The 19,229-nt window shown below is 39.5% G+C and overlaps 1 protein-coding gene across 1 annotated transcript in view; it reads left to right on the forward strand.

Annotated features, from left to right (window-relative positions):
- Nucleotides 1-19,229, forward strand: part of b4galnt3b (beta-1,4-N-acetyl-galactosaminyl transferase 3b) — a 57,094-nt gene that overhangs the window by 18,867 nt on the left and 18,998 nt on the right. The window contains exons 6-13 of the mRNA XM_022679522.2: nt 36-136; nt 809-876; nt 3,278-3,356; nt 4,683-4,749; nt 5,318-5,464; nt 7,972-8,081; nt 8,382-8,482; nt 10,865-10,932. Coding sequence (XP_022535243.2) covers nt 36-136; nt 809-876; nt 3,278-3,356; nt 4,683-4,749; nt 5,318-5,464; nt 7,972-8,081; nt 8,382-8,482; nt 10,865-10,932 — 741 coding nt within the window. The remainder of the gene's footprint in view (nt 1-35; nt 137-808; nt 877-3,277; nt 3,357-4,682; nt 4,750-5,317; nt 5,465-7,971; nt 8,082-8,381; nt 8,483-10,864; nt 10,933-19,229) is intronic.

A 19,229-nucleotide genomic window follows, 5' to 3' on the forward strand; every position in this document is an offset into this window, starting at 1 on the left:
ATAAATCTGTTTTGTTTGTTTTGGGTTTTTTTCAGGTGAGTTTGTTTTCGCCGTGGCTTCTGATGATAACTGTGAGTTCTGGCTAAGTCAGGATGACAGCCCACACAACCTGAAGCTCAGAGCCTACGTTGGCAAGGTTTGTGTGCAATGCTGCAGTAGGCTAGAATTAGTGGTGCATACACTATATGTCCAAATATGGATTGAGATTTAGTTGGACAGATGTCCTGATATAATTTAGAATTCATTGTTCCATCAGTAAAGGCAAGCCATCCTGCCCAGATGCAGCAATGCAGTCCTAAACCATGATACTACCACCACCATGTTTTACAGATAGGATAAAGTTATTATGCTGGAATTCAGTATTTTATTCCTCCAAACATAACCGTTTCATTTAAACCAAAAAGTTATATTTTGGTCTCATCTGTCCACAAAACATTCTTCCAATAGTTTTCTGTCTTGTCCACATAATCTTTAGTAAACTGCAGACAAGCAGCAATGAATGTACTTTGTGGAGAGCTGAGGCTTGTGATATTATTTTAGGGCCATATTGCTGTTCCCACTGCATTATTAAAAAATCTGTTAAAATTCACTGGACAGTAGAAACAGTTACTTCAACAAAACCGGGATATCTTTTTCTTTAAAAGCCTTGATTTTAGAACAATAACAAGTGACCAAGTGACATTTTTTTGTCTATGTAGATTAAATAATCTGCATCAACTTTAAATTATTAAGGTTAGATTTGCACATGTATATTTAGTACAGTGTTTATATGAGGCTATGAAAGATGAGAGTGTTCTATGAATTTCAGACTGGTAAAGAATGGACTGCGCCAGGAGAATATGGGAAATTTGCCAGCCAGATATCTCAGCCGGTTTTGTGAGTATGCATTCTTATGAAGGCATTATTTTCATGTTATGAACAGGGGCAAACTAAAAAATATATTTTAAAATTAATTCAACTTCCTTATCTACCTTAACTTCCTACTGATTGTCATATCTACCTACAGTTTCCTCCTCTACCTTCAGAGTTCTGCTATCAGTCTGCAGGCAAAAGTCTTGTTCACATCATGTTCACATTTTACCATGTAGTATAGAGGTTTTATTTACACCATATTTACAGATTTTATGAAAAAGGTATAACAACATAGAGAATAGTTATCATTGTTCCTATATGTCATATGGTTTTAGGTAATTACATTAGGCCTACTTGTTAAGTAACCAATAATATTTATGTTTTATTTTTATTTAGATTATTTGTACATCATTTATTTTTGCAATTTACAGTGAAAAATGTTATTTATGAAATAACAGAACAGAAGTGTGATGCAAACCACAGCTTCCAGTTCAGATGTTTTTTTTTATTAATATTCTTTGCTGTTTATAGAATTTTTAGAGTACCGGTACCTAAACTGCTGTTACCCAATTTTTGTATCTAAAATTATTAAAAGGTCAATAAATGAACTGTATTGTGCTGTAAACTAGTGTTAACGTCAAGTATCAAATTTCCTGATATAGTATCTGGTCCGGGTGCCAGATATTTTTATTTTGTGAGTTATGAGTACAGAAACCATGCCTCTTCATTTTTATTAATTTTCATAAAAATGAAGACCATTTAAATCTAGCAGTACTTATTTAAATGCTATCAAAAATAGGGATGAATGAACAAATATGGACATATGCTCCAAAATTACTTCTAAATATTTCATTCTTTTTACATTGATTTCTATAGAAAGTTAAAGAGTTTTCCTCTTTTTAAAAAAAAAGTTTAAAAGCCTTTAGTTAAATTGAAGCGACGGTTTACTCGTGCCACATCGTTCGGTCATTTTCCACTCCACTGGACGTTTTAAAAAAAAGAACAAACTTCCATCTAAAACAGCGTTTCTCTTAAATTGACAGAACCCATTTATATTGGGACTGCAGTATCATACAATAAACTAACATGTGAGAAAAACAAATTGATCTAGTTCAAACCTAAATATTACACAAAAAAAACAATAGCAACAAAAAACTTATTACTTGTAAATAAACCCTAATGCACAGCTTTGATCAGTTTTAGTACTTGGCCCCTTACACCTTAGCATATATAAAGGATAGTCATCCTTAAGATTAATCTAAAGAGAAAGAAGACAGTCCTGAAAGAAGACACTACCAACTCCAAAAAAAATGTGTTACCAAATTAAATAATTATTGCTCAGGTTTAACCTGTGAGGGTTTAATAAATTAGTAATTATTTATCAAGGAGAAGTGGGTGTAACTAACAGTATCAAATTTATTTTTATATCCGTTTACAGTGACTAATAGATGATTTACAGCACTGGCCTAAATTACAGCACTGGTCTTTCCTGGTGCAATATACAGCTATTAACTTTTGATCCAGGGGTGACATATACAAACAAATCTGAAAGCGGTTGAGGCTGGATCTTGATTGCACACCATAATTAATATTTTTGAGGCAATGAATTTAATGCACTTAGAAGTGCATTAAACACTAGGCATTTACTGAAAGACTTGCCCACTACATTGTGATTTGTGGTGTTTATTGAGGTCCACCAGTGACTCACGGTTCTTATCAGCATTAGTTATTAGTTGACAGATTATTAACCTCTTTTGTAAGCACTGTTTTCCTACTATGACATTTTTAATATATGACTCACTTTCTTTTATCTGTTGTTTACATGTCATATAAATGACCTCACCTTACATGACAGTTTTTTAAAGACTTTTAGATGTAGACCTATTCCTTTTTAGGAATAAACTATAATTAATAGCTTTAATTAATTCATATAGCCGAGTGAATGTGTGCAGAGCTGAGGGAAAAATCAGAGAATTAGTACATCTGCAGGTGAACCTAAAGCCACTGAATGTAATTATACACATACATAAACGCATGCTACCTCTGTTTGAACATGTGCAGACACGCCACTAGACTTTAGGGTACCAAAGACCACATGTACAAAAGCTGATGACACAGTAGGAAGAAAAATGAGAGATAGCTTTTAAGCTTTTAAATGAAGGATAATTTGTTCTAACAGTTCCTAAACATCTCTAGACAATGAGCTAGGGTTGGCAATTTTCAAGGAGTCCAAACTGAACAAGCGCAAAAAAAAATAATATAAAAACTGAATATACAAACTTTTTTTAAATTGCATGAATACAGTAAAAATACTGTTTAATACTAGGCTCAAAAATAACCACTGCTTTCCATTAATTGGTGCAGTATGCTTGGTTCATGGGTGGTGTAATGATGGCGAATGTTTCCTTCCTTCTGTTACCTGCAGACTGGAGAAGCAGAAGAGATATTTTTTTGAGCTCATCCACAAACAGGACAGTCATGGAACAGATCATGTTGAGGTTGTGGTGAGTAGTTACGCTGTTTCTTCTTTGTTTTTATATGTGTATGCTGTAAAACATTAATGATTATTAATAATTATATAAATATAATTATTAATGATGCAGTAACTAAACTGATTACAATGATTACAAGTGTTTTTAATTTAAGATTATGTCAGCTTAGTTTAGTGCAGAGTACTTCTAAATTAACATTTTTTTACTGCATCCCAGTTTAGTCAAAAATGCAAATGGAGTTGAGCCTCAAAAGCATTAGTAAATTAGCTGCAGTTAAAATGTATTAAATATTGTATAGGATGATAATTCTGTGGCTCCTTGCTCCAATATTTGTACTGTGTACTTTCTTCTGCAGGTTAGAGCAGCCCCTATCATATGAATGGTGGCTGTGTGGTTTTTATCTCTTGACAAGCAGAGAGTTAGACAGTTGCACCACATATGTGTCTGTGCCCGAGAAAGAAATGAAAGGCAAACTTGCTAAGATCAGTGCTTTCTTTTTAATGTGTGTGTAATTATACAACTCTAGAGTGGCCCTGTGGTTTAACTGCTGCTCATCAAGTGTAATGAGGTCAAAAGTTCAAATCCTAGTAAGGCCTCTGTGCTCCATCTAACCTGCAGACGATTTATAATAAAAAAGAATAAACAGCTAATTTACTAATGGTTTTCATGCTTAACTCAATATGATACAATTAGATTTGATTACGACTCAGAGGTCTGCGATGCGATTATAAAATTTAGATTATCAATGATTTTTTTTCTGTACAGGATTTCTTTTTCCTCTTTGCATGGCTACTTGTTATGTTTAAAGTAAAGTATCTGTAATAACCCATAATGAATCATGCTATTTATTAGGCTCTTTGACACTATTTTTAGTTTCCTCACACTCAGAAAGATATAACAGCGCAACATTAAATGCATGTCAGGTAAAAACACTAACAGACATGCTCTAGACTGAACCAGGGTGCACTACCATGTCACGGCTACAAATCCTGTCCTCCCATAAAAAATAAATGCTCGCCTGTTGCTCTGTTGCTCATCTTGCATCTCTGTTATGTCTCCAGGGTGCTACTTCTGAGTTCCACCCTTCACGTCTACAATATCAATTTTTGTCATTTGTGAATCAGTTCAGAATTGTCTACATTCGAATCGAGATGCAAAAATTTCCTCCACTCCTATTAGTATGTATTGTTGTCTAAATTGGGATACAGCAGTAAAACATGTAAATTAGGATAACTTTAGATTGAGCAAAGTTAAATTAACTCAAAAGATATCTTGTTCTGCAGTGTATTTTGAATTGGATTCATGCATAAACGTGAATTTGTTTCTCTTGTCCAACAGTGGAGGCTCAATCAGGCTGGAACGAAGTTTACAGTTATTGACTCCCAGTCCCTCTCGCTTTATACCAGTATGTGTTTTTTGGTCTGTCTGTCTCTCTGCATGCGTAGTGTTATTTTGAGCAGTAGTAGCTGCAGTGTGTTATGCTGGAATAGCCGTCCCTGCCCACGCCCCGTGCTGTGCTGGCACCCTGAAATAGATGAAATGATAGGTTAGAGTGTCTTTCAGTGTGAGAGAGTCCTGGGCTTCCTATTCCTGCAGTATGGGTGTGTTTTGTGTGTGTGTGCGTGCGTGTGTGTGCATGTGTGTGTGTGTGGGAACTTGTTTTGAGGCTAAAAGATGATAAGTGCACACACATAACCTTTGTGTGTGGCGTAAATGTGGAACAGGATTTAAGGGTGTGTACATGCATACATTTATTTGTGTTGGGGAGTGGAGTCAAGACAGTTTTCTTTGTGTGTGTGTGTGTGTATAAGCAGGGGTATATTTAGCTGCAGTATGTAAGCATTGAGCTCAAAGGGGTTTAAAGGGGAGGTTCTTAACACTGCATTAAACATGGTTAGTTCTGTGTGGGAAACTGTGGGAATGGAAGTCTATATAAACTCTACATTAAATAAACACGAGTGTGTATATTCCAGATGAATCCACCTTTAAGATGAACTACGTGAGTCACATTCCTCAGACCGCTGCCAGTAATAAAGATGCATCGCGAGAAGCTTCTGGCCCGACTCCTCCCCATGGGGCAGACATGCTGAGAGAGGATCCTCGTGACACCTTTTTTCAGGGTGAGACTGCAGACTCAGCCATACTGCCCTCCAACACTCCTCGACTCAGACTTACCTCAAAACCATGCAGATACAAACCTGATCTACCAGATACCAAGCTGGAACAGTTTTAGTTCAGGTTGAGGTTCTTGTAGACACATGTTTCCCTCCAGGGGTTCTTTCTCTGTATAAAGATGAACAGACTGACAGATGAGGGAAGTATTCGTTGTGAGAGATCTGTGTATTGACAGAGATTCAGTTTACATTTCAGGTTACACGATTTGATTTGATTTGAATTAATTTGATTATTTAAGTAAGATTTTGGATAAAGTTCACTGTATTCTGTATACACACTAAGAAAAGTAAGTACAGATTTGTACTTAAAAGAGAACAAAGCTTGTCACTGGGGCTGTACCTTATATTGAGGTACAAAAAAGTACCTTTCAGTGAAAGTCCTTTTTTGTACCCATATTTTTAGTGCAAGTAAAGATTATAAAGATTATAAACATTATCATCAACTGACTATGGCTCAAAAACGTGATGATCCAAAATTGTCTTGCTTTCAAATAAATAATGTGTAATTAAAAGATTTATATTATTAGTGCAGTGATACAGAATACTAAATGGTAAGTACAAATTTGTACTTATTGCTGTTAGGAATTACTTTGTACTTCAGAGGGAACTAATCTGAACCTGTAAAGACCAATATTGTACCATTGAGGGTACAATTATGAAGAGTGTACCTTTGAGTACAAAAAAGTACTCATATCGTACCTCTGTTTTTTAGAGTATACTGTATACTGAATACGCAAATCTTGACTGAAGGAACTGTTGATATAGTAGAACAATTCCTACAGTGAAAATCTTTGCTTTTTTACATTGGAAAATACAGTAGTTGCACAATGACATCATTATCATCATCATTATCAGCATAAAAGTTTCACTGTAGAAAAGTTTCACTGACATGACCAAACTCATTTCTGAATTATTGCTTTTTAGAGAATGGCTTGGGAATTTACACACTTGTTTAACTGGATATTAAAATTTTTAGTTCCAACTGAGTACCTAGGATCACACGAAGGACACTAGTGCAGGGAGGGTGAAGCCTGCCATGTGCTTCATTAGGTCTTTTTAAAATGGCCATTACCACAACATCTCTGGAGCTCAACCTGCTTGGTGGCTGCCACTGCCACTTCTGCTACCAGGCACTCAAAATGGGTAGCATGGTGCTTACTGAGGGGGGAGAGGGAGGGTAGGACTTTATCAATTAGACAGCTAGACCACTTGTGTTCTCCAGGACGGTGGCATCACCAGAAATCAACCCATCTATCTGTTCATTATCTGTATAGTTCCTATCTTTTATAAATCAGTGTTGTCTTTGATTGTCAGTGACTCAGATATTTCAGAATCAAAAGATATTTAAGTTACATATTAACAGATTGGCCAATCCTTAACAGTTCTGGTCACAATAACATGATAAAGGCAAACGAAATGGTGTGAGAAAGGCTGTATGCTGGATAGGGGTAAAAATAAGTAATGGAAGTACAAATACACATGTGATAATACACACAGGAAAGTCTAAGAAATAATTATTATTTAAGAACCATTAATGTACTAAAGAAATTCATTCCATTTCACATAATACTGTTTCATTCTGCCCATCAAAGAAAAGGAGATACGCTCATATGCAGCCACCCTAGTAAGGAGATCATGCCAGTCTGTGACTGATGGCACATTAGCTTTTTTCCACTGTTGAACAATCAATCAACTACCCAGCATGATGATGATGGCGTGATTTCTCACTGGCAGGTGATATGGTCCAAAATAATAGAGTGACATTTAACTCTGATAATGTAGACAGACTTGTTTTTCTACATAACTGGTTGAGAGGGGTGTAAGAAGCAAGGAAAAGACCAGTGTAAGTTTAAGGGACTGTTAAAGGTCTCATTCCATCATTTTTTTTATTAATTTTTAAAATGTCTAGTTGTGGTCTCTAGTTTAAATGAATGTTCAGTAAGCAGACAGCACAGATAACAGTCTTTGCAATGTAATTTGTTACTTTACAACATGTGTAATGCCCTGTTAAGTGCAGTTCAGCCATTGAGATATAGAGATATAGAGTCTCTGTAAAATGCGAAATCCACTGGAGATCCTATTTAAACACACAGAGGTGGGTAGTCCAGAACCAGAAAGTATTTTTTTTTATTTTAATTAGTGTAAACATAACTGTTTTAAACATACACCTGCCTATTTCTATTGTACTTCGTGCTATATGTGAAATAAAAAAAGTATATGCCAGTTATACATTAATTGATTTACTGCTTTGCTAAAATTCATTTGAATTGCGCAATTTAAAATACTTTTATAGCAAAAAGTGATGTGCAATTAATCACAGAGCATGTAATTAATTATAATAATTATTTTAATCACCTGACAGCGCTATTTAAAGGATTAGTTACACTTAATGCAGGGTTTACCAAGTAACCTTTTATGTCATATATTTTTGTGTGTGTGTGTTTTATTTACAGTTCCATTGTTGGACAAGTCACGTTTGTGGGGTGTTTTGCCAGAATGTTCCTATAAACCCACTTACATCCTTAAAGGCTACACCTTGCAGCGGTATCAGGGCCTGCAGTTTGTAAGTACTTGTCTTATTTGTACTTTAAACACCTATTCAAAAAACCACAAACGTTTCTACATACTTCTCCGAAAGTGGATCAAGCTGGCAGCGTTGCAACACTTCTCTCTGTGCTCTGTAAATGTTGGTTCTACTCGAGGAGTGAGGGCTGTTTAGGGTGTGCTTATTGGATCAGTGGCAGTGTGGTAATGTGTGTGTTCAGCTGGGTGGTGTTGTGTTACTTCCTAATCCCTCCACATGTCCTTCTTTTTGTGTTTTGTTTGAGTGTGTGTCTGATTAATCGGTGTGTCCTTATTGCAGGTACATCTTTTATATGTTTACCCTAATGACTACACTCGCCTCACTCACATGGAGAACGAGAACAAGTGTTTCTACCAGGAAAAGTCGGAGTACCTGGAAAGGTACGTGCATAAACACGAGGCCACAATGTCGTTCATTTACATAAATACATTTTGCTTAAAAAAATGAAAAATATATTGGGAAGATTTATTTAAAATTTTCTCCCCAAATCAGCTAGGCCAATTGTCCCACTCATTCAGCTGCTACTTAATTGTATATCCCCTATCACTGGTGATACCACAACAACAGGAGGGTGAACACTAGCACCCCTAGCACACCTGCTTTTGTGGGTGTAACCTCCTCAACTGTCAAAGAAATGGTTTCGGTAACACTTTACTTGGATGGTCCATTTGATGGCCTCTTTGATGCTCAACTGACATTCAACTAACATTCAACTACATGTCTATTAAATGCAAATGAACTAAAAGGTGAAAGTAGATGATTCTCTATTGAATATAACCCTACATTCAACTCCAAACGCTTATCTTAATATTTTAGGATTGGGTTTAGTGTTAGATTTAAGATTAGGTTAAGTTTAGGGTAAGGGTTAGGTGTAGGGTTAAATTTTATGGTTGATTAAGGGTTAAGGTTAGGGTTAGGTTTACGGTTAGGTTCTATTTTAAATCATTTACATTCAGCATAGGGTTAATTTAAATTTAATGGACATTCAATGCAGTGTTAGTTGAATGTTAGTTGAGCATTAACAAAGCCATAAAATGGACCATTCTTAATCTCTGTCCAGTACTCTGACCTGTTTTTTTTTTTTTTTACACTATTTAACCCAGGCAGTTGTTCATTACATTGTATTAGGATTTCAGGGTAAAGCACCAATAGAATTGCTCCGGAATTTACTTTATATATTTTACATTGACTGCCAATAAAAGTTCTCCTATAAAGTTAAGACACAAAGGCTGTTCACCTTGACTGTTGACAAATGAACAGATTCACAGTCAGTGTGTTTCGTGTTCGATTCTTCACTTGATAAATAATCCTGAGTTCACTCTAAATGTTACATTTGCATTAACTCTTATCCGGTTCAGAGAGGTGATCATGCAAATGAATGTGGCCCTCATTATACTGAGAACATAAGAAACGTATAAGAGAAATGAATGGCAGAAATGTTGGGAGTGGACAGACAAAACGTTAAATCACATAAATTAACCATGTTTTAGTCACAAATGTGATAATAGTGGCTATTAATCCATATGTTTTCATATGTTTAACCTTTGTGTGGTGTTCGGGTCTGTGGGACCCGTTTTCATTTTTCATCATTTGATACTAAAAAAATATTTTTTCTAACTCAAACTCATTGGCATTGGCTCATTTTTTGTGAAAAACATATATCAAAATACATTTTCGATAAACATACACTGTACACCCCCCCCACACACACATTTATATTACATACAGTCTGTTTGGCCAAGGGCTAATAAACATTGCTTCATTTGTACATTTGAAACTAAACAAATTTTGTATTCATATCTTGAGTTAAATTGATTTTCTTTTACATTTTATTAAAAAACTAATAAGGAACACTTTTTGAAAGAAATGTAACATAAGAAAGGTAAAGGGCAAATATTAACCATGTAAGCTGTTTATATCGCTTGCAATTTAGGTGAAGCAAGCATGGGTAAAGTATTTTAATGTAAAATTGCTTAATTTTGCTGAATTAAATACAAGTAACAAAGTAAACGAGTAACAAAAATATGAACACCACACAAGGGTTAATAAACTGCTTTAAATGTTTGTTTAAGTGGCACTTTAGGCTACATAAATAGTGTAAAGCATGATATTTGCATAGTGGTTGCAGGTGTAGGAACCATCAAACTCAAAATAGCATATTTCCCTTATCAAGACATGCTGTGTGAAGGTTACTTTATTTTGTTGATTTGGGACACAACCTGTTATCTTTAAGGCATCACAATTTCCACCAGTCCAACCAGATCTGATATCAGTAAGCAAATTTACACTATTTCATTTGCCTTCATCATGTTATTGTGTCCAGAACTGTTATTAATGTGATGCCACAGAAGAAGCACTTTAGGCTACATAAATTGTGTAAAACATAATGTTTGCAAAGTGGTTGAAAGTGCGAGGAACCATCAAACTCAAAATACTTTACATCAAGTAAAAATTCTTTTAAACCATTTGAACTTATTTATAGGTCTATAAATTACAAACATTTTCTTTTAAAAACTAATAGTGTATCTTTTATTGCAATATTTAAAGAACACCTTGTAGCACCCTTGTGCACTTTGTGTTTTCTGCAGTGTATGTGCAGTAGGGGGCACTGTAGGGCTGCAAATGTTAACAAGCAATCAGAGTCCACGCTACTTCATTATTCTGTTAGCCTGTCAGATGAGCTTAGGTTTGTTGTTGTTCTGTTCTTCCGGATGTCACATCATTCATCTGCTATAAATAACTGTGAATGATTGTTTCTACAGATACGGCTTCTCCAGTTATATGACTCTGGATCAGCCAGAAAGAGAGGACATTGACACCAGAAATGGAGGTACTGAAACCAGACTCTGTGTGTTGCTACTCTGCTGTAAATTTTATTTTATTGATAATATTATTTAATTTATTTAAATAATATAAAGCATACTCTCACTAAACCCACACTTAACATGTGATTGTCCAGCCTAGTAAATGTAACTAAGGTATTTTCTGATTAGATATCAGATAATCAATCTTGAGAGTTTAGTTGATAGGTGATATTATACCCATTTCCTCGACTGAAAACACACATATCAGAAATGTAAATAAAATGATTTAAGTATACATAATTTTTACAAAATTAATAGATTTTAAATAAAGTACACTGACAAAAGAAATCATGTGTTGGATTTACTTAAAAATATCAAGGCAGCGTTTTGCACCATTTTTTTTAAGTAAATTCAACAAATCTCAAGGAAATCAAACTCACATATTCATTTTTAAATATTAAGTCAGTCTAACAACTGAAAACAAGTTCAATTTACATATTTACCTTAATTAATTATACATGTAAAAACAGACTTCTGCAAAATGTATTACTTGAATATGATTTTTTCTTTTAATGAATGATGTCTGATTAGTAGATGGTGTCACCTGATGTTGGTCACGCTATTTGCATATTGGGTGTGTCCTTTCACTCACCATCAGTGTGTAGTCATTCCCCACAGGTTACTCTTAGGATTTATTTACTGCAAGTGTTCACATACAAAAAAAAATTAGAGTTGACCTAAAAATCCAAAATAACTCAAGCAATTAGCATCATTCCCTTATCCAGACATGGTGTGTGAAGGTTACTTTATTTAGTTGATTTGGGACACCTGCTATCTTTTAAGGCATCACAGTATCTAGCAGTCCAACCAGATCTGATATCAGCGAGCGGCGCATATTGTAAACATATCAACATAACATGGCTTTAGCGGTAACATTGAATTCACAAGGATTTACAATCCAGCGATAAAGCAGAGAATAGAAACATGATTATGAGTTGGGGACGAGATGGCATGTTTTGTATATGTTATATTGACTTGAGACTTGACGTAAACTCCAACCAAGATTTATGATTTGAATGTATTAATATAAGGTTTTTGATGTTTTGTTTGTATGTTAATAAAACAATGCAAGATTATGTAACTACTTAAAATTGTATTCAGTGTAACAGATGTGTTACAGTGATATAGCTTGTGTAATTGCATGTTTATAGTTATAGTTATGAATAGTATAGTTCCACAAGTGCATTTCAGTATATGTACCAAGGAAAGCAGATGTTTATACCAATGTAATTACCCTCACTCTATTACATATGTACAACCACATTAGAGCGTATGTCACTTGTGTAATTACATAACTCACAAGTAAAGTTGTAACATATGTACATACTTTAACTTTGTGTGTAGTTATTGCATGTATTGTTATTGTGTAATTACTGTTTTTTTATAGATGCATAGTAGCAAATGTGGCTGAAATATTTTACAATCTAATCATAAACAGATATTTATTATATCTACATTGATAATATATTTATATATTGATAATATCTACAGTATGTACAAAATGTATTGAAAGCTAGTTAGTGTGATTGCAGTAATGCAATCACAGTACTGATCTTCTTAAGTCTTATTCTTCTTCTTCTTCTTCTTATTATTAGTGTGATTGCAGTAATGCAATCACAGTATTGATCTTCTTAAGTCTTATTCTTCTTCTTCTTCTTCTTATTATTAGTGTGATTGCAGTAATGCAATCACAGTATTGTTCTTCTTAAGTCTTATTAGTGTGATTGCAGTAATGCAATCACAGTATTGTTCTTCTTAAGTCTTATTCTTCTTATTATTATTATTATTATTCCACCTGTTTTTTGTCCGGTTAACTAGTGCCGCAGTTTTCGAAATATCGACTTCGTTCAAAAGAGAAAACGTGCGTCCATATCGGGAATGGTGGGCTTGTATACAGCTTTCCGATCGGACTTACGTTTTTCGTAAAAACTTCGTAAGTACGCGTTTTTTTGCCCATTGAAAATGAATGGGCAGAACTTTGCACGCCCGTGGACGTCGCAATTTTTGAAATACGAAGATGAAACCAATTGAGGACCTGTAGAACTTATTGAGCTCTTTCCGAAAATATGCGTTACGAAAAGTTACGACGTACGGATTTCGTACGAATGTCGTACGAAGTGGCCCCATTGGAATGAATGGGGCCAATCGGAGGACGGCAGCTAGATCGAAGGACAGGTAGCTAGAACTCCAGTACTGTGTGTAATGGAGCAGCTATGGGATTAATCAGCGTTAGGTCAAAAGTTTGGACACCCTGGCCCCCCCCAGTACTGTGTGTAATGGAGCCATGGGTCAAAAGTTTGGACACCCCGGCCCCCCAGTACTGTGTGTAATGGAGCCACGGGTCAAAAGTTTGGACACCCCCGAACGGCCAGAGCAACCTAGCGTGCATAGCTGATTGATGTATTTGCACGTTGCGTAGCAACGTGCAAACACCATTTAATCTAATTTATGCATATAAATCACCTAGCAACCACCTAGAAACACCATAGCAACCACCACAGATACCATAGCAACACCTTAGCAACCGCCTAGCAACACCTTAGCAACCACCTAGCAACCACCTAGCAACACCTTAGCAACCTCCCCGGATACCATAGCAACACCTTAGCAACCGCCTAGCAACACCTTAGCAACCGCATAGCAACCACTTAGCAACACCTTAGCAACCACCCCGGATACCATAGCAACACCTTAGCAACCGCCTAGCAACCACCTAGCAACACCTTAGCAACCACCCCGGATACCATAGCAACACCTTAGCAACCGCCTAGCAACACCCTAGCAACCCCCTAGCAACACCTTAGCAACCACCCCGGATACCATAGCAACACCTTAGCAACCACCTAGCAACACCCTAGCAACCACCTAGCAACCACCTAGCAACACCTTAGCAACCACCCCGGATACCATAGCAACACCTTAGCAACCGCCTAGCAACACCTTAGCAACCACCTAGCAACCACCTAGCAACACCTTAGCAACCACCCCGGATACCATAGCAACACCTTAGCAACCGCCTAGCAACACCCTAGCAACAACCTAGCAACCACCTAGCAACACCTTAGCAACCACCCTGGATACCATAGCAACACCTTAGCAACCGCCTAGCAACACCCCAGCAACCACCTAGCAACCACCTAGCAACACCTTAGCAACCACCCCGGATACCATAGCAACACCTTAGCAACTGCCTAGCAACACCCTAGCAACCACCTAGCAACACCTTAGCAACCACCCTGGATACCATAGCAACACCTTAGCAACCGCCTAGCAACACCTTAGCAACCACCTAGCAACCACTTAGCAACACCTTAGCAACCACCCCGGATACCATAGCAACACCTTAGCAACCGCCTAGCAACCACCTAGCAACCACCTAGCAACACCTTAGCAACCACCCCGGATACCATAGCAACACCTTAGCAACCGCCTAGTAACACCCTAGCAACCACCTAGCAACACCTTAGCAACCATCCCGGATACCATAGCAACACCTTAGCAACCACCTAGCAACACCTTAGCAACCACCCTGGATACCATAGCAACACCTTAGCAACCGCCTAGCAACACCTTAGCAACCACCTAGCAACCACTTAGCAACACCTTAGCAACCACCCCGGATACCATAGCAACACCTTAGCAACCGCCTAGCAACCACCTAGCAACCACCTAGCAACACCTTAGCAACCACCCCGGATACCATAGCAACACCTTAGCAACCGCCTAGCAACACCCTAGCAACCACCTAGCAACACCTTAGCAACCATCCCGGATACCATAGCAACACCTTAGCAACCGCCTAGCAATACCTTAGCAACCACCTAGCAACATCTTAGCAACCACCCCGGATACCATAGCAACACCTTAGCAACCACCTAGCAACACCTTAGCAACCACCTAGCAACACCTTAGCAGATACCAGCCAGCACTGCAATCACACTCGCAGTTTCTGCAGGAACTGCAATCTAGTTCTTCTTCTTCTTCTTCTTCTTATTATTATTATTATTCCACCTGTTTTTTGTCCGGTTAACTAGTGCCGCAGTTTTCGAAATATCGACTTCGTTCAAAAGAGAAAACGTGCGTCCATATCGGGAATGGTGGGCTTGTATACAGCTTTCCGATCGGACTTACGTTTTTCGTAAAAACTTCGTAAGTACGCGTTTTTTTGCCCATTGACAATGAATGGGCAGAACTTTGCACGCCCGTGGACGTCGCAATTTTTGAAATACGAAGATGAAACCAATTGAGGACCTGTAGAACTTATTGAGCTCTTTCCGAAAATATGCGTTACGAAAAGTTACGACGTACGGATTTCGTACGAATGTCGTACGAAGTGGCCCCATTGGAATGAATGGGGCCAATCGGAGGACGGCAGCTAGATCGAAGGACAGGTAGCTAGAACTCCAGTACTGTGTGTAATGGAGCAGCTATGGGATAAAACAGCATTAGGTCAAAAGTTTGGACACCCCGGCCCCCCAGTACTGTGTGTAATGGAGCCACGGGTCAAAAGTTTGGACACCCCAGAGCCCCAGTACTGTGTGTAATGGAGCCACGGGTCAAAAGTTTGGACACCCCAGCCCCCCAGTACTGTGTGTAATGGAGCCACGGGTCAAAAGTTTGGACACCCCAGCCCCCCAGTACTGTGTGTAATGGAGCCACGGGTCAAAAGTTTGGACACCCCAGAGCCCCAGTACTGTGTGTTATGGAGCCACGGGTCAAAAGTTTGGACACCCCAGAGCCCCAGTACTGTGTGTAATGGAGCCACGGGTCAAAAGTTTGGACACCCCAGAGCCCCAGTACTGTGTGTAATGGAGTCACGGGTCAAAAGTTTGGACACCCCAGAGCCCCAGTACTGTGTGTAATGGAGCCACGGGTCAAAAGTTTGGACACCCCAGAGCCCCAGTACTGTGTGTAATGGAGCAACTGGTCAAAAGTTTGGGTACCCCGGTCAGCTCTGCAATCACACTCGCAGTTTCTGTAGGAACTGCAATCTAGTTATTAGTGTGATTGCAGTAATGCAATCACAGTATTGATCTTCTTAAGTCTTATTCTTCTTCTTCTTCTTCTTCTTCTTCTTATTATTATTATTATTATTCCACCTGTTTTTTGTCCGGTTAACTAGTGCCGCAGTTTTCGAAATATCGACTTCGTTCAAAAGAGAAAACGTGCGTCCATATCGGGAATGGTGGGCTTGTATACAGCTTTCCGATCGGACTTACGTTTTTCGTAAAAACTTCGTAAGTACGCGTTTTTTTGACCATTGAAAATGAATGGGCAGAACTTTGCACGCCCGTGGACGTCGCAATTTTTGAAATACGAAGATGAAACCAATTGAGGACCTGTAGAACTTATTGAGCTCTTTCCGAAAATATGCGTTACGAAAAGTTACGTCGTACGGATTTCGTACGATTGTCGTACGAAGTGGCCCCATTGGAATGAATGGGGCCAATCGGAGGACGGCAGCTAGATCGAAGGACAGGTAGCTAGAACTCCAGTACTGTGTGTAATGGAGCAGCTATGGGATAAAACAGCATTAGGTCAAAAGTTTGGACACCCCGGCCCCCCAGTACTGTGTGTAATGGAGCCACGGGTCAAAAGTTTGGACACCCCGGCCCCCCAGTACTGTGTGTAATGGAGCCACGGGTCAAAAGTTTGGACACCCCAGAACGGCCAGAGCAACCTAGCGTGCATAGCTGATTGATGTATTTGCACGTTGCGTAGCAACGTGCAAACACCATTTAATCAAATTTATGCATATACATCACCTAGCAACCACCTAGAAACACCATAGCAACCACCCCGGATACCATAGCAACACCTTAGCAACCACCTAGCAACTGCTTAGTAGTGACCTACCAACCACTTAGCAACACCATAGCAACCCCCCTGGATACCATAGCAACACCTTAGCAACCGCCTAGCAACACCATAGCAACCACCTAGCAACCATCTAGCAACACCTTAGCAACCACCCCAGATACCATAGCAACACCTTAGCAACCGCCTAGCAACACCCTAGCAACCACCTAGCAACACCTTAGCAACCACCCCGGATACCATAGCAACACCTTAGCAACCGCCTAGCAACACCCTAGCAACCACCTAGCAACCACCTAGCAACACCTTAGCAACCACCCCGGATACCATAGCAACACCTTAGCAACCGCCTAGCAACACCCTAGCAACCACCTAGCAACCACCTAGCAACACCTTAGCAACCACCCCAGATACCATAGCAACACCTTAGCAACCGCCTAGCAACACCCTAGCAACCACCTAGCAACACCTTAGCAACCACCCCGGATACCATAGCAACACCTTAGCAACCGGCTAGCAACACCTTAGCAACCACCTAGCAACCACCTAGCAACACCTTAGCAACCACCCCGGATACCATAGCAACACCTTAGCAACCGCCTAGCAACACCCTAGCGACCACCTAGCAACACCTTAGCAACCATCCCGGATACCATAGCAACACCTTAGCAACCGCCTAGCAATACCTTAGCAACCACATAGCAACCACCTAGCAACATCTTAGCAACCACCCCGGATACCATAGCAACACCTTAGCAACCACCTAGCAACACCTTAGCAACCACCTAGCAACACCTTAGCAGATACCAGCCAGCACTGCAATCACACTCGCAGTTTCTGCAGGAACTGCAATCTAGTTATTATTATTAGTGTGATTGCAGTAATGCAATCACAGTATTGATCTTCTTAAGTCTTATTCTTCTTATTATTATTATTATTATTCCACCTGTTTTTTGTCCGGTTAACTAGTGCCGCAGTTTTCGAAATATCGACTTCGTTCAAAAGAGAAAACGTGCGTCCATATCGGGAATGGTGGGCTTGTATACAGCTTTCCGATCGGACTTACGTTTTTCGTAAAAACTTCGTAAGTACGCGTTTTTTTGCCCATTGAAAATGAATGGGCAGAACTTTGCACGTCCGTGGACGTCGCAATTTTTGAAATACGAAGATGAAACCAATTGAGGACCTGTAGAACTTATTGAGCTCTTTCCGAAAATATGCGTTACGAAAAGTTACGACGTACGGATTTCGTACGAATGTCGTACGAAGTGGCCCCATTGGAATGAATGGGGCCAATCGGAGGACGGCAGCTAGATCGAAGGACAGGTAGCTAGAACTCCAGTACTGTGAGTGTATGGAGCAGCTATGGGATAAAACAGCATTAGGTCAAAAGTTTGGACACCCCGGCCCCCCAGTACTGTGTGTAATGGAGCCACGGGTCAAAAGTTTGGACACCCCGGCCCCCCAGTACTGTGTGTAATGGAGCCACGGGTCAAAAGTTTGGACACCCCCGAACGGCCAGAGCAACCTAGCGTGCATAGCTGATTGATGTATTTGCACGTTGCGTAGCAACGTGCAAACACCATTTAATCAAATTTATGCATATACATCACCTAGCAACCACCTAGAAACACCATAGCAACCACCCTGGATACCATAGCAACACCTTAGCAACCGCCTAGCAACACCATAGCAACCACCTAGCAACCATCTAGCAACACCTTAGCAACCACCCCAGATACCATAGCAACACCTTAGCAACCGCCTAGCAACACCCTAGCAACCACCTAGCAACACCTTAGCAACCACCCCGGATACCATAGCAACACCTTAGCAACCGCCTAGCAACACCCTAGCAACCACCTAGCAACACCTTAGCAACCACCCCGGATACCATAGCAACACCTTAGCAACCGCCTAGCAACAACCTAGCAACCACCTAGCAACACCTTAGCAACCACCCCGGATACCATAGCAACACCTTAGCAACCGCCTAGCAACACCCTAGCAACCACCTAGCAACACCTTAGCAACCACCCCGGATACCATAGCAACACCTTAGCAACCGCCTAGCAACACCTTAGCAACCCCCTAGCAACCACCTAGCAACACCTTAGCAACCACCCCGGATACCATAGCAACACCTTAGCAACCGCCTAGCAACACCCTAGCAACCACCTAGCAACCACCTAGCAACACCTTAGCAACCACCCCGGATACCATAGCAACCGCCTAGCAACACCCTAGCAACCACCTAGCAACACCTTAGCAACCACCCTGGATACCATAGCAACACCTTAGCAACCGCCTAGCAACACCGTAGCAACCACCTAGCAACACCTTAGCAACCACCCCAGATACCATAGCAACACCTTAGCAACCACCTAGCAACACCTTAGCAACCACCCCGGATACCATAGCAACACCCTAGCAACCGCCTAGCAAC

This window comes from Astyanax mexicanus, chromosome 9, assembly GCF_023375975.1.
Source record: "Astyanax mexicanus isolate ESR-SI-001 chromosome 9, AstMex3_surface, whole genome shotgun sequence".
NCBI classification, from domain to species: domain Eukaryota; kingdom Metazoa; phylum Chordata; class Actinopteri; order Characiformes; family Acestrorhamphidae; genus Astyanax; species Astyanax mexicanus.